Here is a 23,414-nt window from a genome sequence, read left to right as displayed (position 1 = left end):
AGGTCAAGTGTCTTTTCGCAACCATTTACAATTCGTGTGGGTTCGTGGACTAACTGCTCGAATTAATTTTCTGAGAAAGCATTTAGGACAATCTCTGAAGATGTTTTCTGCCTACCACCGGTTTTGAACAAGTATTTTTGCCAACATATCGAGGGAAGGTTGAAGTCCCCACCAACTATAACTGTATGAGTGGGGTATTTATTTGTTACAAGACTCAAATTTTCTCTGAACTGTTCAGCAACGATATCATCGGAGTCTGGGGGTCGGTAGAAGGAGCCAACTTAGTTCGGATGTTAAGTATAACCTCCACCCATACCAATTCGCACGGAGTATCTACTTCGACTTCACTACAAGATAAACCACTACTGACAGACACAAATACTCCACCACCAATTCTGCCTAATCTATCTTTCCTGAACACCGTCTGAGACTTCGTAAAAATTTCTGCAGAACTTATTTCAGGCTTTAGCCAGCTTTCTGTTTCTATAATGATTCCAGCTTCTGTGCTTTCTATTAGCACTTGAAGCTCAGGGACTTTCCCAGCACAACTACAACAATTTACAACTACAATTCCGATTGTTCCTTGATCCAAGCATGTCCTGTATTTGCCATGCACCCTTTGAGATTGCAGCCCACCCCGTACTTTCCCGAGGCCTTCTAACCTAAAAAACCGCCCAGTCCACGCCACACAGCCTCCGCTACCCATGTAGCCGCCAGCTGAGTGTAGTGAACTCCTGACCTATTCAGCGGAACCCGAAACCCCATCATCCTATGGCACAAGTCAAAGAATCTGCAGCCAACACAGTCGCAAAGACCCTCCACCTGGCTCTGCACCAATGGTCCGCAGTCGGTTGTGTCAACTATGCTGCAGATGGTGAGCTCTGCCTTCATCTCGTAAGCAAGACCGGCAGCCTTCACCAAATCGGATAGCCGCTGGAATCCAGAGAGAATTTCCTCAGATCCAAAGCGACACACGACATGTGCCACCACCTGCAGCTGGCTGCACCCTGTGCTCTTCATGGCATCCGGAAGGACCCTTTCCACATCAGGGATGTCTCCACCCGGAATGCACACGGAGTGCACACTGGATTTCTTCCCCTCCTTAGCCGCCATATTCCTAAGGGGCCCCATTACGCGCCTAACATTGGAGCTCCCAACTACCAATAAGCCCACTCTCTGTGATTGCCCGGACCTTGAAGACTGAGACTCATCCTCTGAAACAAGGCAGGCATCTGCATCTGGCTCAGCCAGAGACAGTGCCTGAAACCTGTTTGTCAGACGCACCGGGGAGGCTTTCTGATCAGCCTCCGGGGATGTCTTTCGCTGCCTGCCACGCCTTGGAACAACCTCCCAATCAACCACAGGCGAGGGTTCAGCCCCACTGCGGGCAGCAATCGGGGCAACCACAGTGGCAGACCGATCTGGGGACAGACGGGACGAGGTTGATATCCACGTGATACCAAAGTCCGGCTCTCCACAGTGGTGCCCATTGGCAACAGCCTCAAGCTGCGCGACCGAAGTCAGCGCCGCTTGCAGCTGTGAGCGAAGGGATGCCAACGCAGCCCTCATCCGAACACAGCAATCACAGTCCCTGTCCATTCTAATCGATGTTTAACAACAGCTACTGAAACACGAGTCAGTGCCTAGATAACGCAAGGGAAACACGCAAAGAATGTATTAACTAACCTGTACAAATGCTTAACGACTGCGCTACAATCTGCCTGAATTTAAGATTACAGTAACTGAGACTCGAAATTACACCTCCTATACGAAACTCACACGCAATTTGTGTAAGAATCTACAAAGTAAACACTAAAGCGCGATGCTACAACTCTCAAATACTATAATACGCCCGAAATTTATGAATTAAACAATGCAAGTACCCAAAAACACGCAAAGAAATTAAGAATTAAACTATGTAACAAGTAAGTAAGCTAGGGGTATACGACTTGCTGCTGCAGCTGCTTATCCTACGGCGGCAGGGAACACACTCGGTGAAGTTTATTGAATTGAAAAGTATGTACCAGCCAGTGTCCCCCGGCCATAATGGACCGACAGAGACTTATGACGAACTGCAAGTTTAAACACAGCCAAAACCTCTCAGACAAACAGAGGCTAAACAATGTCAAAGTAAGTGCAAGGAGGGCTATGCGTGAAGTGTTCAGTGAATTCTTCTTTTAATTACTTGCAAATGAGGGCCCTACAGGGTGAATGGCTGCAGGGTGTGATACCTGAAACCTTAACCTACATCATTGTGTAGAAGTTGAAAAGTTGATCGCACCACTGGGAACCTCTCCTTGTTAGTGGTAAAGGTCAGACTACAAATCCAGAGGTTTTGCATTCGATCCGTGTTCAAACATAGGATTTTTATCTGTCTTCTTATGACTCTTTCACCTCTGACAATGTTTAGTGATGTGAAAAATGCCAAGCAATCTGTGGTCTGTGGTTTGGAATTCATGTTAAACTATAGGTCCCCCTATAACTAGCTAGGTAAGTCAGTTAAAAGGCAGTGCCATACCATCTCCAACAGGACCATGCCTAGCAAAGCACTGTATTGTTCAAAACAATCTTCAGAGTGATGACGGCTTTTCTTACTTGTAAGAAATTAACTGAAGACATGCCCTTGTACTACCTATGGAGATCCTCTAGTCCTTTCCTTCGTATCCTTTCCTGCTTATTCTCACTTATTTGGGTCTGAAACCCTCGATCATTCTGGTTCTGACATCTTTGACCACGCATCCAGCTTACATCCAAACATATGCAGTATCACCATTCTGAATTGTCATTAGACAGTCAGTTAAAGAATTTTTTCTTGTCTGTGTGTTTTTTTACATTGAAGAGCCAAAGAAACTGGTACGTATCATGTAGGGCTCCTGCGAGCAGACAGAAGTGCCACAACACGACGTGGCATGGACTCGACTAATGTCTGAAGTAGTGCTGGAGGGAACTGACACTGTGCATCCTGCATAAATCCGTAAGTGTACGAGGGAGTGGAGATCTCTTTTGAACAGCGCACTGCAAAGCATCTCAGATACAATAATGTTCATGTCTGGGCAGTTTGGTGGCCAGCAGAAGTGTTTAAACTTGGAAGATTGTTCCCAAAGCCACTCTGTAGCAATATTGGACGTATGCGGTCTCGCATCGTCCTGCTGGAATTGCCCAAGACCATTGGAATGCATAATGGACATGAATCAGTGTAGGCAATTGGACAGGATGCTTTCATATGTGCAACCTGTCAGTCGTATCTAGACGTATCAAGGGTCCCACATCGCTCCACTTACACATGCCCCACACCATTACAGAGCCTCCACCAGCTTGAAAAGTCCCCAGCTGACATGCGGGTCCATGGATTCATGAGGTTGTCTCCATACCCATACATGTTGAACCGGTCGATACAATTTGAAATGAGACTTCCAACCAGGCAACATGTTTCCAGTCATCAACAGTCCAACGTCGCTGTTGACGGGCCCAGGTGAGTTGTAAAGTTTGAGTCGTGCGGTTATCAAGAGTACATGAGTGGGCGTTCTGCTCAAAAAGCCTATATCGATGATATTTTGTTGAATGGTTCGCACACTGACTCTAGTTGATGGCCCAACATTGAAATCTGCAGCAGTTTGCAGAAGGGTTGCACTTCTGTCACATTGAATGATTCTCGTCAGTTGTTGTTGACACCGTTCTTGCAGGATCTTTTTCCAGCTGCAGGGATGATGATTTACTGTCTTCCTGATATCCACGGTGTTTTGTGTTCTTCGGTCCAGAGACTGGTTTGATGCAGCTCTCCATGGTGCTCTATCCTGGGCAAGCTTCTTCATCTCCAAGTAACTACTGCACCCTACATCCTTCCGAATCTGCTTAGTGTATTCATCTCTTGGTCTCTCTCTACGATTTTTACCCTCCGTGGTTGGTGATCCCTTGATGCCTCGGAACATGTTCTACCAACCGATCCCTTCTTCTAGTCAAGCTGTGCCACAAATTCCTCTTCTCTCCAATTCTATTCAGTACCTCCTCATTAGTTACGTGATCCACCCATCTAATCTTCAACATTCTTCTGTAGCACAATATTTGGAAAGTTTCTATTCTCTTCTTGTCTAAACTATTTATCGTCCCATGTTTCACTTCCATACGTGGCTACATTCCATAGAAATACTTTCAGAAACGACTTCCTGACACTTAAATCTATACTCGATGTTAACAAATTTCTCTTCTTCAGAAACGCTTTCTGTGCCATTACTAGTCTACATTTTATATCCTCTCTTCTTCGATCGTTGTCAATTATTTTGCTCCTCAAATAGCAAAACTCATTTACTACTTTAAGCATCTCATTTCCTAATCTAATTCCCTCAACATCACCTGATTTAATTAGACTGCATTCCATTCTCCTCATTTTGCTTTTGTTGATGTTCATCTTATATCCTCCTTTCAAGACGTTCCGTTCCATTCCATTCAACTGCTCTTCCAGGTCCATTGCTGTCTGTGACAGAATTACAATGTCATCGGAAAAACCTCAGTTTTTATTTCTTCTCTTGAGTTTTAATTGCTACTCCAAACTTTTCTTTTGTTTCCTTTACTGCTTGCTCACTACGCAGATCGAATAACATCGGGGCTAGTCTACAACCCTGTATCACTTCCTTCCCAACCGCTGCTTCCCAACTGCTGCTTCCGTTTCGTGCCCCTCGACTCTTACAACTGCCAAGTGGTTTCGGTACAAATTGTAAATAGCCTTTCGCTCCCTGTATTTGACCTCTGCCACCAATTTGAGATTATTCCAGTCGACATTGTCAAAAGCTTTCTCTATGTCTACATGTGCTAAAAATGTACCAGGTGTACCGGTATGAAATGAGCGTTTTTTTGCGAAAATGAAACACTAATTTTGAATTGAAAAGTAAAAACATGTTATTCAATGTACTGACCATTGCTTTCTATACATTTTGACCATCTGTCTGGCAATTTGTGGACACCACACCAATACAAACGTTTGTCGTTTGAAGCAAACCAATGAGACACCCCAATTTTCGACTTCTTTGTAGGCATCAAAGTGTCACATTTATGAAAACAAATGGTAGTCAGAAGGGCCAAGTCTGGTGAATACGGCGGGTGGGGTAGCAGCTCCCAGCCAAGTGCTTTGATTGTATCCTGAACTAGTTTTGCTTTGTGTGCAGGTGCATTGTCATGTAAAAAAAATTCTTTTGCCATGTCTTCTGGCCCATTCTGGTCTTTTTTTTGATCAATGCATAGTTCAAATTGATCATTTGTTGTCCATAGTATTCAGTTTCACCGGGTTTTAGAAGGTCATGATACACCACACCTTTCTGGTCCCACCAAACACACAGCATTGTCTTCTTGCCGAATCGATCTGGTTTTGCAGTCGATGTTGATGGTTGTGTCCCGGATTAACCCGTGATTTTTCCCGTTTAGGATTCTTAAAATAAACCCATTTTTCATGGCCAGTAACAATTCGATGCAAAATTGATTTTCTTTCATGTCTTTCAAGCAAAATTTGACAAATGGTTTTTCAGTTTTCCATCTCTCTTTCATTCAATTCATGTGGCACCCATTTCCACACTTTTGGATCTTTCCCATAGCTTTCAAACGGTCAGAAATTGTTTGTTGTGCAACATTTAGCATTGCTGCCATTTGCTTCTGACTCAAAGTATCATCTTCATCCAATATTGCTTGCAATTCGGAATCTTCGAACTTTTTTGGTGGTCTTCCACATTCTTCATTTCTTACATCAAAATCATTATTTCTGAACTGTTGAAACCATCTTTTGCATGTTGCTTCTGATAGAGCATGATCACCATAGGCCTCGACAAGCATTCAATGCGACTCTGCAACACTTTTTTTTTTACCCCCCAAATGAAAACAAAAAATTAATGCTTTCCGCAAATCATATCTTTCTGGTACAAAATTCGACATTGTTAACACGATGAAAACATACAATATTGTTTGTTCCATGACTTAATGTATACTAAATATCTTTGACAGATGTCATACCAACCAAACAAAAAATAATTAAGGCTCATTCACAACAAATTTTCCCTATCGACACATTTGTATCTTAACGCTCATTTCATACCCTTACACCTGGTAGGTTTGCCTTTCCATAACCTATCTTCTAAGGTAAGTCGTAGGGTCAGTATTGCCTCATGTGTTCCAACATTTATATGGAACCCAAACTGATCTTCCCCAAGGTCAGCTTCTACCAGTTTTTCCATTCTTCTGTAAAGAATGCATATGGTATTTTGCAGCCATGACTCATTAAACTGATAGTTCGGTAATTTTTCACACCTTTCAACACCTGCTTTCTGTGGGATCGGAATTACTTTATTCTTCTTGAAGTCTGAGGGTATTTCGCCTGTCTCGTACATCTTGCTCACCAGATGGTAGATTTTTTGTCATAGCTGACTCTGTCAAATTCTTTACACAGTATCATATCTCCCATTCCATCTTCACTTACGTCCTCTTCCATTTCCATAATATTGTCCTCAAGTACATCGCCCTTGTATAGACCCTCCATATACTCCTTCCATCTTTCTGCTTTCCCTTCTTTGCTTAGAACTGGGTTTCCATCTGAGCTTTTGATATTCATGCAAGTGGTTCTCTTTTCTCCAAAGGTGTCTTTAATTTTCCTGTAGGCAGTATCTATCTTACCCCTAGTGAGATAAGCCTCTACATCCTTACATTTGTCCTCTAGCCATCCCTGCTTAGCCATTTTGCACTTCCTGTCGATCTCATTTTTGAGACGATTGTATTCCTTTTTGCCTGCTTCATTTACTGCATTTTTATATTTTCTCCTTTCATCAATTAAATTCAATATTTCTTCTGTTACCCAAGGATTTCTATTAGCCCTCGTCTTTTTACCCACTTGATCCTCTGCTGCCTTCACTACTTCATCCCTCAAAGCTACCCATTCTTCTTCTACTGTATTTCTTTCCCCCATTCCTGTCAATTGTTCCCTTATGCTCTCCCTGAAACTCTGTACAACCTCTGGTTCTGTCAGTTTATCGAGATCCCATCTCCTTAAATTTCAACCTTTTTGCAGTTCCTTCAGTTTTAATCTACAGTTTATAACCGATAGATTGTGGTCAGGGTCCACATCTGCCCCTGCAAATGTCTTACAGTTTAAAACCTGGTTCCTAAATCTCTGTCTTACCATTATATAATCTATCTGAAACCTTCCATTGTCTCCACGCTTCTTCCACATATACAGCTTTCTTTTATGATTCTTAAACCAAATGTTAGCTGTTATCAAGTAATGCCCTGTGCAAAATTTTATCAGGTGCCTTCGTCTTTCATCCCTTACCCCATTCCATATTCACTTACTACTTTTCCTTCTCTTCCTTTTCCTACTATCGATTTCCAGTCCCCAATGACTATTTAATTTTCATCTCCCTTCACTATCTGAATAATTTCTTTTATCTCATCATAACATTTCTTCAATTTCTTCATCATCTGTTGAGCTAATTGGTGTACAAACTTGTACTACTGTGGTAGGCGTGTGCTTCGTGTCTATCTTTGCTAAAATAATGCGTTCACTATGCTGTTTGTAGTAGTTTACCTATTTTTTTATTCATTATTGAACCTACTCCTGCATTACCCCTATTTGATTTTGTATTTATAACGCTGTATTCACCTGACCAGACGTCTTGTTCCTCCTGCCACCGAACTTCACTAATTCCCACTATAACTTTAACCTATCCATTTCCCTTTTTATTCTTTCTCCATGGATTTTAATTCCTACTCCAAACTTTTCTTTTGTTTCCTTTACTGCTTGCTCACTACACAGATTGAATAACATCGGGGATAGGCTACAAACTACCTGCCTGATTAAGGGAACTGACATTCCATACTCCGATCTACAGAACTCCAATTTTCTTTCTCCTGGTAACGACATCCTCCTGAGTAGTCCCTGCCCGGAGATCCCAATGGGGGAGTTTTTACCTCTGGAATATTTTACTCAAGAAGATGCTATCATCATTTAACCATACAGTAAAGCTGCATGTACTCGGGAAAAATTAACGGCTGTAGTTTCCCCTTGCTTTTAACCGTTGGCAGTGCCAACACAGCAGGGCCGTTTTGGCTAATGTTACAGGGCCAGATAAGTCAGTCTTCCTGAGTGTTGACCATGCAACTACTGCTGCAACTCTTCAGGAACCACGCGTTTGTCTGGCCTCTCAACAGATAGCCTTCCATTGTGGTCGCACTTACGCAAGGTCCATGGGTCATTGGGGGGCGGGGGGTGGGGTGGGGGTGGGGGGGTGTATTCATGGTGCACTCATGGAAATGGTCACACGGGAAAATTCCCTCTTCATCGCTACCTCAGAGATGCTGCATCCCATCACTCATGTGCCAGCTGTAACACCACATTCAAACTCATTTAAATCACGATAAACTGCCATTTTGGCAGCAATAACTGATCTAACAGCTGTGCCAGACATATGGTGTTGTTTATAGGCGTTGCTGACCACAGTGCCCTTTTCTGCCTGTTTACTTCTATCTGTATTTGAATACGAATGCCTATATCACTCTCTGGTGCTTCAGTTAAGGTTGGGGGGGGGGGGGGGGGGGGGGGAGCCACTGTTACATAATTCCACTGCTCAGCCACTCCTCTTAACAGTAATTAAGAATTAGACACACTTTGAAAGGAAAAGAAAACAATAGAAATAACCAGTTGGTAAAGTAATTTGAGGAATCCTATATAAGAATGCGTGATACAATGCTTCTAGTACCCTTGACACAGATAGTAACATAAATCATAAAAGTAGTTACACCCTAAATTTTAACCCGTAAGCACACATCTGGTGTGAAATTTATCCCACTGTAGCATTGTTAGATAAATAGACATCTGTAACCTTCCACACACCTTTCAGTCAACGGTCCCTCCTTGAAACAGTATGGGAGTTCTCCAGTTCCACACATTGTCTTTTTGATTATAGATGTGTCTTCTAGTGTCCGGGTAAAAAGTACCCCGGGCATACGATAATGTAGCCACTGTATCAGTTATGATTCTGATTAGATATAAAAGACAAACACTCCTGAATATGTTGTTTTTGTGAGATTTTATTTTTGTCATTATGAGAAGTGAGTGCTTAAGTCATTAAATACATCTTTAAAATTCTGTAATGTTGTGATGTACACATGTATATTGCAATTCCCTTCACAGTTAGTTTTTTTTTTTTTTTTTTTTTTTTTTTTTTTTTTTTTTTTTTTTTTTTTTTACCCTGATTGGGTAAAAAATGCCCGACACGTGTAGTAATGTAAAAATTCACAGGTGCACCTACTTGTTGACAGAGAATAGGCTGCTCAATACATGGCATCTGATAATCTGTAACCATCCCAAATGCAAGAAAATTTTAATGTGCAAAGGAAAACAGTAAAAAATTGGGAAACAAATGTTATTTCACAGTACTTTAAAGAAAGTTGTCTCATATCATGTCAGTAAAGGGATTTACTGCAGAAAGGCAGTAGCTTTGTCCTGGAAGTAGTCCCATTCCGGGGTCGTTTGGTAAATCGTGTACTGTCTTGTTTTTGGGGGAAGGATGAAGAAGCTTTTCCATTCTGTCCAAGCAAGATGTAGCACCAGTTGTTAGTTCTCTTGTTACTCAAGAAATGGAATATTGTGTCAGAGTAGTGTGTTGCATAAAAGAGGTAGCTTATGTGATTATCTCTTTGCTGCATCAAATGACTGTTATTTGTTTGCAGGAACATTATGCAGCAGAATTATGAACATCGGAGTTGTTTTTCAGTTATGTCTTTCGTTTTGGTTTTCATAAATGTAATTGCATATAAAACTTCCTGGCAGTTTAAAACTGTGTGCCAGACCAAGACTAATTCGGGGCATTTGCCTTTATCAGACAAGTGCTCTACAAACTGAGCCACCCAAGCATGACTCACGATCTGTCGTCACAGCCGTACTTTGGCAGTACCTCGTCTCCTACCTTCCAACGTTCACAGAAGCTCTTTTGTGAACCTTGCAAAACTAGTGCCTCTGGAAGAAAGTTTGGAAGGTAGGAGATGAGGTTCTGGTGGAACGAGGGCTGTGAGGATGGATCGTGAGTCTTGCTGGGGCAGCTCAGTTCGTAGAGCACTTTCCCGTGAAAGGCAAAGGTTCTGAGTTTGAGTCTCGGTCTGGCACACAGTTTTAATTTGCCAGGGAGTTCCATATCAGTGCACACTCCGCTGCAGAATGAAAATTTCATTCTGGATAATTGCATATATTTCTGAAACAGTAGTGAGTGATTTGGAAGAGGGAACACCATTTCTTCTGAGTCTAGTGATTCATATGAGCGTGATAATGGGGAAGAAATCACTTTCAGCAAAAGCTTTATGAACACAAATAACTTCTCCCATTTGGATAATATTGAAAAGGTTTGAAATCTAGCATTGAGAAAGATAAGGAAATGATGGGTGGTTTGTGGAAAGACATGCAAAACTGTGAGTGTAAAAGATAAATTTTGACATGTTACTAACAGTTATTGTATGTGTAAATACCAATGTTTTGGTACATTTACTGAATATTAAAATATGTGCATACTAGTTACTTGAAGTAAACTGGAGAGATGATAAGAATGAGTTTGTAAGAAAGCATTTTAATCAATTCATGACACGCAATATTAAGGTTGCAGGTAGTATTTATGAAATCTGTTTCTTAGTAGATAGACTGTCTCGTCTGCTTTGCAGCAAAAGGAGAGAGCTGCAGCCATGAGACATATACCGCATGATGTGTAAAGGTACATTTATTAATTAAAATACCTTTTAAGTAAGAAGCATTAAGGAACTTATAAGCATTTCAATTTGGTAAATTCAAGCTACCTCTTTTTTTTCCAGCATGTTGCTCAATTTGTTTTTAAAGGCTTGTTTTCTTGCTATACATATTAATGTGAGATTGAGCAAATCAGCTATATATTTGTCTACACTGAAATTTAAAACACATTTGGGACATGTCTTCTGTTTTGTTGAAATTGTGCCGTGTTTCACTGATGATACATTATATGTAGAGTGTGTACAAAATAACTTGGCCCCCTACCTGTGCAAATGGAATGGCAGTGGATAGCTGTAGAGGTGGAGGTCCACTTGTGAACAGACACTGAATGTAGGGAAAAGGCAGTTTGACAGCTGAGGTCTTCACACAAATGTCTATCTTGCAGAACTTCAAGGTGCCGGTAGGAAGTCTCAAGCAGTCATATTAACTAATGATTGTAAACTAATAGTTTGATGAATAGAGACTTTGAAAATCAATAGTCTGTCTCGAGAGAGAGAGAGAGAGAGAGAGAGAGAGAGAGAGAGAGAGAGAGAGAGAGAGAGAGAAGGGGCAGACATGCCCATTTCTCAGAACAAGAATGTTTTCTGTGCATGATTGAAATTATTTTACACAAGCTCTACTTCAAAATCTGTGTTCCTTGTGATATTAATGCATAATAATGTTTTCCAGATAGTGAAGGGAGTGAGGCAACTCTGCCTTTAAGTTCAATTCTGTGATGTTGGAGACTTGAAAGAATGAAATATATTTATAATATGGAAAACTAAATGTTTTTTTTTTTCCCCAGCATTGAAAAGACAATGGAAAAAATAAATGATGCTTGCAAATTTACTTCTCGGCTCTTGGAGCATGGAAATATTGTAGAAATTCTGTCGCTAAAGAAGCTTGTTGGAGCTCAGTTGCTTTATTTAATCAATAACACGCCAAAACCAGATGTAACCACCACAATTGAGTTCAACACAGATATTAATAAATTTGAAGATGCTATCAAGGTGAGTTGATATTCGTTTTTATATTAGGTTTATGCATTAGTTTATAGTGTTTTTGTTTTGCATGTTGGTATTTTGGTTACTATAGTATTATTTATCAGTTTTTTTGTTAACTTTTGCCATCTGAGTTTACATATTGCTGTTTTGTCATTTGGAGATAGTGAGGGGAAGCTGTGGATGTCAAAAATAGGAGTGCCAAGTGGAGAAACCTAAACCTTTTGACATAATCATCTTTTTGAGTTCAGTAGAAGGGTGACAGCAGCAGCCGCAACCAAAAACATTCATGCCATGTGTGGGGATAATGCATTCGGTCAGAGCACGGCAATAAAATGGTTTTTTAATTTTTAGGAGGAGTCTTTCGACAAAAGTGGCTCAGGAAGATCTCAGAGGTTTGAAGAAGATCCACAGTGATACATGGCACTGTACTTGAGAACTGACAAATGTGATGCACTGTGATCATTCTACTATCATGCAATGTTTGCAAGCAATGGGGAAGGTTCGAAAGTTAGATGTATGGGTACCGCATCCTCTAAGCCAAAATCACAAAAATCTGCGGGTGGCCGAATGCTTGCTTGTCGTCAACTGACTCGTTAATTGATGGCCAGAAATGTTGTCTTTATGCTAACATAAGGAAAAGAAAGGTATAGTTGAGCCCAAACAAAGCAGGAATTTCTAGTACAAAGGCCTGCGTGCATCCACGTAAAAGAAGATTGCGTGAAGTGATGCTACTCCATGAGAACACCTGCCTGCATTCTGCTAGACTGACATAAAGCCCCATACGAGAGTTGGCTTGGGAAGTCATTCCGCTCTCACCCTATTCACCTGATCTTGCGCCCTCAAATTTTCATATTTTCCTCTTTGTACGAGCAACCTTCAAGGAACCTGCCTTCTGAATGAAAATATGCTCCAAACATAGCTTGATGATTTCTTCACATCAAAACGATGTTATTTCTACAGTTGCAAATTTTGAAAGTTACCCCAGCACTGGCAGACTGTTGTAAACAATGGAGACAGTATTATTGATGACTAAAGTCTGTTATGTGTATCTGTTGAGTTTATTAAACTTGCGCAAAAATACCACGAACTTATGCAGCATCCCAATAGTATCGGGCACAATTTTCTGTGAACTGGTTGAAGTTCAGATATTGTTGGTTTCTACCCAATACAGGGTGGCATTTTTATTTCTCTCATTTCATCAAAAGTTATATTAGGGATTTACATGTTGAAGTTTCAAATTTTCGAATGCTATTTTGGTTGTATGTCAGAGTATGGTTTGCTTTCTTGGTGCTTGTGGCAGGTAATCTTAATTTTTTCGAGTTGCCACATCACATGCAGAATTCTGTTAGAGATGGAAAGAGGATGTATAGAAAACAAGATTATTTAACTGTCATGAAATATCATTCAATTTTAAAAGTTTACTATGAGAAACTACTAAGTTTTGCAATTTTTTTTCTTTCTTACTGTAAATATGATTGCTTAGAGAAAATGAAACTAGAAATGGTAGGTGGTTCTTATTTCATGTTCTCTGATAGGTACTCTGTGTTTAAAGAGAAGCCCCACAACAACTCACAGTCCTGTGCTAGAGACAGAATCATTTTATCATTATGGGTTAAAAATTTTTCACACAGCTGCTCCAGAAATAGTCAGTGTTTCTGTGCGATAGGTTCACAGTGCATCAGTTATCCATGGCTATGTTAAAAAGTTTGTGGCTTTATCATATTAAGCCATCAGCTAGAGAACCTCAGTCAATTTCTAAACATATTAAAAGAAATGTTTTCAGTCGTTATTTGTTCATATCGAAGTAGTTTGAATTAGACTGAGATGGTGACACCTTGCAGCTTTTATCAACAGTTAAATCATCTGAGTATGTTGCAAACAAAATTTTTAATATGTTCTAACTTTTTAAAATCGAAAGTCGGGTATTGTGTATAAATGTAACTAATGGAACAGTTAACTGAAATTCTCAGCAGCCTAGTTTCACATCATATGCTAACAAAAAATAATGTGAATTTAGCATTCAATAGACAACAAAGGTACAAGTTTCTTTTGTTGCCTCCATTATGTATTTCTTGATGTGCAGAGTAACTGCAGTCGCCCTTTGTGCAACACTTGAATCTTCCAACCCATTGCCAGAATGAATAGTAACTGAAATATGATGATGAGAGCTTTTCACACAGCTGTGCCTTTGAATACATTGTGAAGGGTTCTAAAGTAAAAACCTGCATTTCAAAAAACAAAGAGAAATGATTTTAAATAATGTTGCAGAAAAAAAAGTCATGAAATAATATAGAGGCTGCGCCTAATCATGCAGGAAGAATTTTTAATTCTCATTAATTAAATTATTAACCCTACCTGTAGTAGTGTAGCCAAACACCAGAATGATAAAAACCAAACAATAGTTTATACATTAACAATAGTTCTTCAAATTATATCTTCAGTCATTGTTCTGTATCTCTCAAGATCAGTATTAGACAACAAATTTTTGCGGCAACATGTTTTCAAGAGACATCATTGTATGTAGTATTAATAGACTAGATTTGTATTGGTACAGGCATTTTTCACCCTGTTCCCATGGTTTGCTTTAAGCAAGGTGTACAGTAAAATCAGAAAAGTACCAGTTTCTATTGTAGTTAGTAAAAAGAAGAAGAAGAAGCCTGAGGATTGATTGCTTATCAGTGAAACATGTATATTAAAAAAGACTTTATTGGTTTTAAAAAATAATAATAATTGCACTCTTGCTTTTGTGTGGATAAGGAACTAAGAGATCACAGCATAGTTTAACTCTGATGTGCAGGTTACTTTCACAATTGAAGAATCTAAAAAACACACTTGGCTGCCAGAGAACAACTCCCACATTTAGTGAGCACCATAGAGGCATCTGTTTAAAAACCCTACCAACTCAAATCAGTACTGTGCCTTCCGTCATTTACCAACTCCACAACTTATTGATCTCCAAAAAAAATCCCATAGTATATTACCCTTTTTTCTCAATTTGTTTCCGCCAATGAATAATTTGAATCCCCAATGAGTCTTTGACTTCTTAAAGGCTTGGAAATGCTGGTAGGGCTTTTAAGATTCACTTTTAGTTCCCTGACCTTCAGAAGTAAAACCAGACTCGGGGAATTTTTAGTGATAAGTTTTAGCCTGTGAACATTAATTTTGTGATTGGAATTCATGGCAAATGAAAATATGCCTACTTAAATATCAAATAATGCCAGTGTTATTACAGTTGGAGTTCCATACAAATTAAGTGCAGAATGCAGTCATTGTAAAACAGAGTTGTAAAATATTTCTATTTGAAGATGAATGGCTACATTTAGCCTGAGAATTATCTCGTATCTCAGTTATCGCTCTGTGTATTGAACATTGACATGTTTTGTGACAAGTTATTTATTACATTTTAAATGAAAACAAAAATAATCAATTTTTGAAAATACAAGTAATTGGAAATTAAATGAAAATATGTTTAAGATTTTTTGAGTTATTCCACACCTGTAAGGACCGTTTCATGTGGGATGTATGGAAGGTACATTAGCATATTTGTTTTCTTTATAAATATTTATTTCTTGTTTTTCTAACCTTTTATACATCCTGGAGGATTCCTGACTATGGATTTATTGGAACAAAAAGTACACCTAGTCTAACCTAAATTTCTCCTATGTCGGGAATTTTTCTAGAAGGAAGGGAAGTCTAATGTTTTAACTTCAATCAGTAAGGGTCTTCAATTTGGGTTTATATTTGATAGAAGAAGACAGAAAAGGGGGGATTGGGGGTATGGACCTGTACCTGCTTGGACATGTCCATGTCCACTAACGCAGTGCTCCTACTGAACTTCATTTTACCCCATTCCAGCACTAGACATTTAACAGTGCATGTTCTGAAAACTGAAATATTAGGAGTGGTGTTTTCATTATTATTGATTCAGTTTATTCAGTTATTGTATGACGGTTGCCCAGAAAGTAAAGCACCACTTTTTTTCCCTTCCCTTCAGCCGAAAACAATGCTATGGTTACAAAATGTTACGTATGTATTATTTGAAATTTCCTGATTGAGCGTGCCAAGTTTCCATCACTTCCGACAGATAACGTAGCTGCAGGACAGTTTCAAAATGGCGTTTGTAGGTGATGTGTGTTACAAGCAATGTTCCATCATTGAATTTCTCACTGCAGAGAAAGAAACTGTGGGGAATATTGGCTGGCTGGTGTGGCCGTGCGGTTCTACGCGCTTCAGTCTGGAACCGCGTGACCGCTACCTTTGCAGGTTCGAATCCTGCCTCGGGCATGGATGTGTGTGATGTCCTTAGGTTAGTTGGTTTAAGTAGTTCTAAGTTCTAGGGGACTGTCGACCACAGATGTTAAGTCCCATAGTGCTCAGAGCCATTTGAACCATTTTTGGGGAATATTCACAAACACTTTTGCAAAGTCTATGGAGCATCAGCTGTCTACAGAAGTACAGTTAGTCGCTGGACACGGAGGGTGAGGTCATCGGAAGGTGGTTTGGTGGAGCTCAACAATTTGCAGCAGTCGAGGAGACCATCCACAGCTGTCACATATGACACACCTTGACCTAGCCTCCTCAGACTTGCACGTGTTGGACCATTGAAGGATGCCATTCGTAGACGTCAGTTTGGGGAAGATGAGGTGGTGATACACACATTAAAGCACTGGCTCTGCCACCAGGACAAGGATTGGTGCCGCCAGGGTATACTCGCCCTTGTTTTGCATTGGAGGAAGGCCATAGAATGGGATGGAGATTATGTGGAAAAATAGGGTGTTTAGATAAAACACCATTCTTTTCTTTAGTGTATGTAATTCTCATTATGTTCAATAAAGAATTGTTGAAGAAAAAAATACAGTGCATTACTTTCTGTGCAACCCTCGTATTTGCTTGATAATGTTTCTATTAGACATTAACAGTGAAAAATATGGAATTCTTTTCAGGCTACTTTTGGAACATTTACTACAGAGGTTGTATCCACATCAAAGGAACTATCGCCGCCAGCGACCTTGCCAGCACCAGTGCCATTGACTCTAAATAATGTGATGGCAGCAGCAGGAATGGGCTTGGTGACAGGTTGCCCAACAACAGTTACCACTACAAGTAGCCCTGTTTCAATTCATTCATCATTTGATGGTGAATTGGCAACTAACTTCACAATGGCCACAAATGTTCTCAACCAAGATGTTGCCCCAGTTGTGCCTCCAAGTACATTACATGGATTTACAAGTATTCAGGAATACAATCTGCAACAGTTAGCAAGCCTTGCAGAGAAAGAGGTTTGTATAATTCATTACGGTCTCAAATTATCTGGTCTGTGTATGGAAATTGCAAACTGTGTTAACATCTGTGTGTTGCCAGTTTCTGTGTGCTTGAATTTTCTTGGAAAGCGTTCGTGGCAATTGCCCTACTGCTCTGTTAAACAGTTCTGTTTGAAGGTTATTTAGAGGAGAGAGAGAGAGAGAGAGAGAGAGAGAGAGAGAGAGAGAGAGAGAGAGTGGTGAGTGAAATGTATGCGGAGTATTATATTACCGTGTGATTCCTTTCTATATACTTAAGTGGTGGTGGCAAGTGTCTGAAGGTGTTCGTCTGCAGTGTAACCATGTATGGAAGTAAAACATGGATGCTAAATAGTTTAGACAATAAGATAATAGAAGCTTTTGAAACGTCGTGCTACGGAAGAATGTTGAAGATGAAGTGGGTAGATAATATAGCTAATGAGGAGGTATTGAATAAAATTGGGGAGACAAGAAATTTGTGGCACAACTTGACTAAAGAAGGTATTTGTTGCATTCTGAGACATCAAGGGACACCAGTTTAGTACTGGAGGGAAGTGTGGCGGGTAAAACTCGTAGAGGGAGACAAGAGTTCAATACAGTAAGAAGATTCAGAAGGATGTGTAGGTTGCAGTAGTTATTCTGAGATGAAGAGGCTTGTATAGGATAGAGTAGCATGAAGAGGAAAACAATCTTCGGACTGAAGACTACCCCCACCACCACCATGATTCATTCACAACAAATTTTCTTGTATTAAGTCTTCTCAGTAAAATAATAGTATGAGTTTACAGTTTTAAACACTGCTGTGAGCCAGCAACAGTACAACAAAGTATTACACAGCCAACCGTTTGGCTGTATTTATGAATCGTATACGTGAGTTTTAGTAAAGAAAGGCCATTAAACATTTTGTTTTTGTTGCAACTGCTAGCAGGGTATTCTCTACTCGGGGGGTGAGGGTGGGGGGAGGGGTGGGGGGCAGCTCTAAAAGCGCTTCTTATTCCTAGTTAACATACACTGAGAAAAGAAAGTACTATTAAGATGGTCTAATTTGAAGGCGACTTACGAAACATGTACATTGTTTCACAACAAGACAGTCTGCAACCAAGAGCAATTTCACAAATATTGACTTTCATCACAAAAATATATTATCATCAGTTTTACTTTATATGTGCTTCTGAACTGAAGAGTACTTGCCACATTCTTTTAGTAATGCAGTCTGAAAACAGGGCTAGTTCCACTCAAATTTTTCAGCTTTCTCTGTTGTCAGTACTAAAAGTTTTTTTGATTACTATAAACAAAAAGAGGCTCTTTCTTTCATTCAAAGGTTAATTCCAGCAAGGCTCCCTGGTTTTGTCATTGTTAGATCAATGGCTACATTGACTGGTTCAGTAAACAATCTATAAAATTTCAGTAAATGTAACTTACCACATAATTGTCATGTGATTATTAATCATTGTCCAGCATTCATTTATTTTTAAAGGAGTGTTTAATGCTCAAGAATTATGACTTTTTTTGAGAACAAAAATCTCCTCTCTAAAAATCCACATGAATTCTGCAGACATATATCTTGTGAAACTCTACTCACTTTAGTTCGTCAGAGATCCATGGCACTGTAGGCATTGGCGTTCAGGGTGATGCTGTTTTTTCCACACTCCTGTTTAATGAAAAAAAATGAGCTTATTGAGTATCAGACCGGATTTGTGAGTGGATGCAAGACTTCTTTTCATATAGAACTCAACATGTCACTCATAATGGAACAAAATTATCAGATTTAAAAGTAATTTCCTATGTACCTCAAGGAAGTGTAATAAGACCATTATTGTTTACATGCATATAAATGATTTAGTTGAAAGTGCCGGATGCGCCTTTAAAACTGTTCGCAGATCAAGAGTTTGTACATAAGAATGTAGCAATGCCGGAAGGCAGTATCAGTTTGCAGAATAACCTGCAGAGGTTTGATGAATGTTTGTAGGCCCTGGCCATTGATCATGACTGTAAATAAATGTAACACATTGAACGTACATGGGAAAAGAAAGTCACCAGTGTAGAACTACACTGTTAATTGGGAAACAGTATCAAATGTAAAATGTCTAGGAGTAATTATTCAGAGCAAACTTAAGTGGAATAAATTAATGCCTCCTGATAGCAGCCGAATAATTTACATTCTAGTGTGGTCACCAGTAGGCACCTACACCCCGTACAAACGTGTACTATTTGATGATGTAGATTATATTGATGATTTACCGTACGTGGTAAGTGTCACTTGTGTGTGTTTATTTATTAGTATCCCATTTATTTATTATGAGTACTTCTCATTTTGTGAGTTTCAGAAATAATCTGCAGAGAACTGAGAGATGGATCAGTAAACAATCTTTACAATTTCAGTATACGGCACGTACCACGTAATTATCATGTGAATATTAATCATTGTTCTTCATTCATTTATTTTGCCTCAGGGCAGATCTGTTCATGGCAGCTAGCCAAAACTTGTAATCGGTATTAGAAATAATAATGTTGTGGCCAGGACTGAAAAATTTACGTTTGCTCAAGTGGAATAACAGAAAAAGAAGCAGCCAGATTGAGATTCATAGGAAGAATCTTACGCAAATGTAACTCATACACAAATGAAGTGGCTTTATAAAGTGCTTGTTCAACCAGTTCTTGAATATTGTTCATAAATATGGGGTCCTTATGAGTTAGTACTGATAGAAGAGGTAGAGAAGATCAAATGAAGACTGGTGTGTTTATCACTGGATTGTCTAGTCAGAGTGAGAGCATTACCGAGATGCTCAACAAACTCCATTGACAGACATTACAAGAGGCATTGTGCTTAGCAGAGGTTTACTATTGAAATTTCAAGAGAGCACTTTCAGGATGAGTTGACAACATATTACGTCCTCCCACATACATCTCACATAATGGCTACAATGGGAAAATTAAAGAAATTAGAACCAATACAGAGGCTTACCAACAATCATACTTTCCATGCACCATTTGCGTGTGAAATGGGGAAGGGGGTAATCAGTCAGTGGCACCAGAAGTATCCTCCACAACACACCATTAGGTGGCCTGTGGAGTATGATGTGGATGTAGATGATATTGACATAAAGGAATTAGAAGACTGTGATATCTGAAGCAGAGAATGATACACCTGCATCCTGTTCTTTGTTCTGTAGGCAGCTGTGGCAATACTATTAACATACAAACTCTTGCAATTCGTATTCACATATATTAAAATTTTGTAGATCAGTTTAATCTATTCGTTAGCTGGAACTTTGATGGACATACATATTCCCTGCCTGAATTTTCCTCTAATGAAGTCGGACCGTGTAATTCACATTCTATTGACTACGAACTTAGAGGCTGCATTTTAATACAATTTACCGTGTCATAATGTGATACATTCACTTTGGTACAGCTTTCTATTGTAATTAGTGAAATCAATTGTTAATTTGGTCCTCAATGTAATAAACTTTACTTTGTGTACTTACAAATACATTGAAGAGAAATATTGGGAGATTCACTTATTTTATGTTATTAGTGAAACACAAAACAGGAGTCAGAACATACAGTGGAAGTCCAAACGATGGAATGTCCTTGAATAGGCTTTATGTAACTTAGTTAAAGCTTCTGGTAATAGTGTAAGTGGCAGTTGTTAATGCAATTGAAACAGTGAATGACTTGGACATCAAGTGATCAAGTCTCAGTGTGGTTTTTTTTTTTTTTTCACTCCTCAAATTAAATTTGAAGTTATGATTAAGAAATCTGGGTAGGAGGAGGAAGAGGAAGAGGACAGCAGATGTTATGTGTGGTTGATCTATGATTGGTTTGAGTCCTGTTAAATTAAAAATTGACACAACAGTGAAGATGTGAAGAGAGAAAACTGTGATTTAGACCGAGCAATGTGATGCAGTGGAGTCTCATTTGGGAGGAATGAGATTAAAAGTTGAGCTATTACACAGCTATAGCCTTTTGGTTTCTTATATGCCCTTTGTTGCTCATTGAAGTACTATTGGGTTCAAACTGGCTGCAAAGTAATTTATAGTAGCTTTACTTCATGAAGCACACATTTTAAGCCAAGATCTTGTTTTAGAATTGGAAGGTGCATGCCTGTTCAAGATGGTGTTCACTATGTGTGTGTATGGCTGTGCATGCTTGGAATTGCATTTCACTTTATTCCAAAAGAACAATTAGGATTTTTGTAATAAATCTTAGCATAGCTCTGGTTTATTTGAAATATTTTAATTACACTAATGTTCATAAATTCATCTGTTGAGTGTACTGTGAGGGTTTGGTAAGATTATCCATTGTAGTACTACAGTTTTGCGAATAACTGCTGTACTATACTATTCCACCCCTATATGTCCACCCTTTCACATATTCTCATCCAGAAGTTTCATTGCACTTTACCAAAGTTTGTGCTATTGTCTCTTACGGCATAATATGACATGGTTTTACTTACAAGAAAATTTTCCTTGATGAAGGAGAAAGGAGTATGATATAATTCCCTGCATTTGATGGTAAGAGACTAACTGTAATGAGATTTGAATGTTGAGATTTGTCAATGTTTGAAGACAAGGAGGAGGGGGGGGGGGGGGGGTGTATGTATGTATGTATGTTAAGGTTCAACATACCATTGACAACAAGGTCATTAAGAGACAGAACGGAAGCTCAGATTTTGGAAGAAAATTGTTTGTGCCCATTTCAAAGGAACCATCCTATTATCCACACGAAGAATATTATGGAAACAATGGACAATGTAAATCTGGGTGGCTGGAAGGGAATTGTAGCTGCTTTCCTCCTGAGTACAGTGCCTTGCCACTGAGCTACTTTGCTCAGTTCAGTGATTGGGTTGTGAAACGTGTTTCCAAAATGTGAGAAAGACAAAACCACCATTTGACATACTTGCGCTTGTGTGGTATATAGTTAGAAACTACACAGTGTTTAAAGTTTAGGTATCTTCTCTTTCTTGGAGTTACGCATTGCAATATCGACATATGCATTTTTGGTAAGTAGGAAGGCTGTGCATGAAATCATGTTTGTTTGTTTGTTTGTTTTGTTGGTATATCAAACTGTTTGTATTAAAGAAGATGCTAATTTTTCAGGTTGCAGTCGGTGCCTCTGCAGTAAATGTAACTAGTACTCATCCGCCTGCTAGCTCAAATCCGAGCCCTACTCCATCATTCACATTAGCAGATTTGTTCTCTGGTGATTTCAGTTCAACAAACAATGCAATCAATAATCTTCAAGCGCTTGCAAAATTGGGGAGTGTCACACTCAACAACCAAGGTAGGTTTTCTCAAGTTCCATGTTCAGTAAATTTGAAGTGGAAATAACCAGAGGGATGTTACAGAACTGTTCGGAGGTGTAGCTACTACTCCACTTCCACAAATTACATTGCATAATTACAGGCAAAGCTTGTTTTTTTCATCCCTGTGTTTTTCGTCTCATCAATTGAAAGACATGCACGCTTCATTTCATCATTATATCTCATCAGTGCAACTATCTTAGGCAATCAATTTGCAACAAAAGGCATTAATTACCCAAGGTAAAGCTATACATCTCTGTAGAACTAACATTAGCAATAGGCTCCATGACACTAGTTAAACAAGCTGAGCTACCCCCTCCTCCCCCCTGGTTCACTCTTACTTGCCATGAGCCCGCCAGTTGCTCACTGCTTGGATGTGCATATGAGTGAGCAAACTTGCACAAACAGATCAGTGAACAGGCTGGACTTAGAGAATGTGGAAGGTTGATGTTAAATCTAGCCGGGATTAATCAAGTGTGCTGGCAGGAAGAACAGTATTTTTCTCAGGTGAATACTTGATTTTAAACTCTAAATCAAATAGCGATACTGCAGGAGAGCGTCTAATGATGATCAAGAAAATTTTAATGTGGGCGATCTACAAAAAAACGTAGTGAAGAGATACTCATAGCCAAAATATGCATTAAGTCACAACCCATCAAACTAGTACAATTTTGTATGGCTGCTCACAAGATGGAAAAACATATTTGATGAAATAATAATTCTGATATTACAATTTTGTATGGCTGCTCACAAGATGGAAAAACATATTTGATGAAATAATAATTCTGATATTGTTATATGATGAAATAAGTTATTCAGTATAATCAAACAATGGCAAATCCAAGATGGAATAACAGCAATATGGAAAGGGTGGATTACTACTCACCACATAGGGGAGGCATTGAGTCACAGAAGACACGATGATGAAGACTAACTTTCTCTCTTTCTTTCTTGCACATGTGTTTTAGTTCTGAAATACATTATCTTTACTACATGGTGAGTAGTTACTTTTATTCCTTCTATTATTTGAATTCCACTTAGGATTTCCATGATGTTTGTGTACTGTCTTATTTAATATATTGAGA

At 39.2% G+C, this 23,414-nt stretch overlaps 1 protein-coding gene across 1 annotated transcript in view; it reads left to right on the top strand.

Moving 5' to 3' along the window:
* The window catches only part of LOC126412226 (B-box type zinc finger protein ncl-1-like), a 161,881-nt gene that overhangs the window by 77,358 nt on the left and 61,109 nt on the right, over window positions 1-23,414 (top strand). Inside the window, exons 7-9 of the mRNA XM_050081715.1 lie at window positions 11,547-11,751; window positions 16,689-17,024; window positions 22,127-22,310. Coding sequence (XP_049937672.1) covers window positions 11,547-11,751; window positions 16,689-17,024; window positions 22,127-22,310 — 725 coding nt within the window. The remainder of the gene's footprint in view (window positions 1-11,546; window positions 11,752-16,688; window positions 17,025-22,126; window positions 22,311-23,414) is intronic.

Source organism: Schistocerca serialis, chromosome 7, assembly GCF_023864345.2.
Source record: "Schistocerca serialis cubense isolate TAMUIC-IGC-003099 chromosome 7, iqSchSeri2.2, whole genome shotgun sequence".
Lineage (NCBI taxonomy): Eukaryota > Metazoa > Arthropoda > Insecta > Orthoptera > Acrididae > Schistocerca > Schistocerca serialis.
Note: the sequence above shows the minus strand (reverse complement) of the source record. Positions and strands in the feature narration are given on the sequence as shown.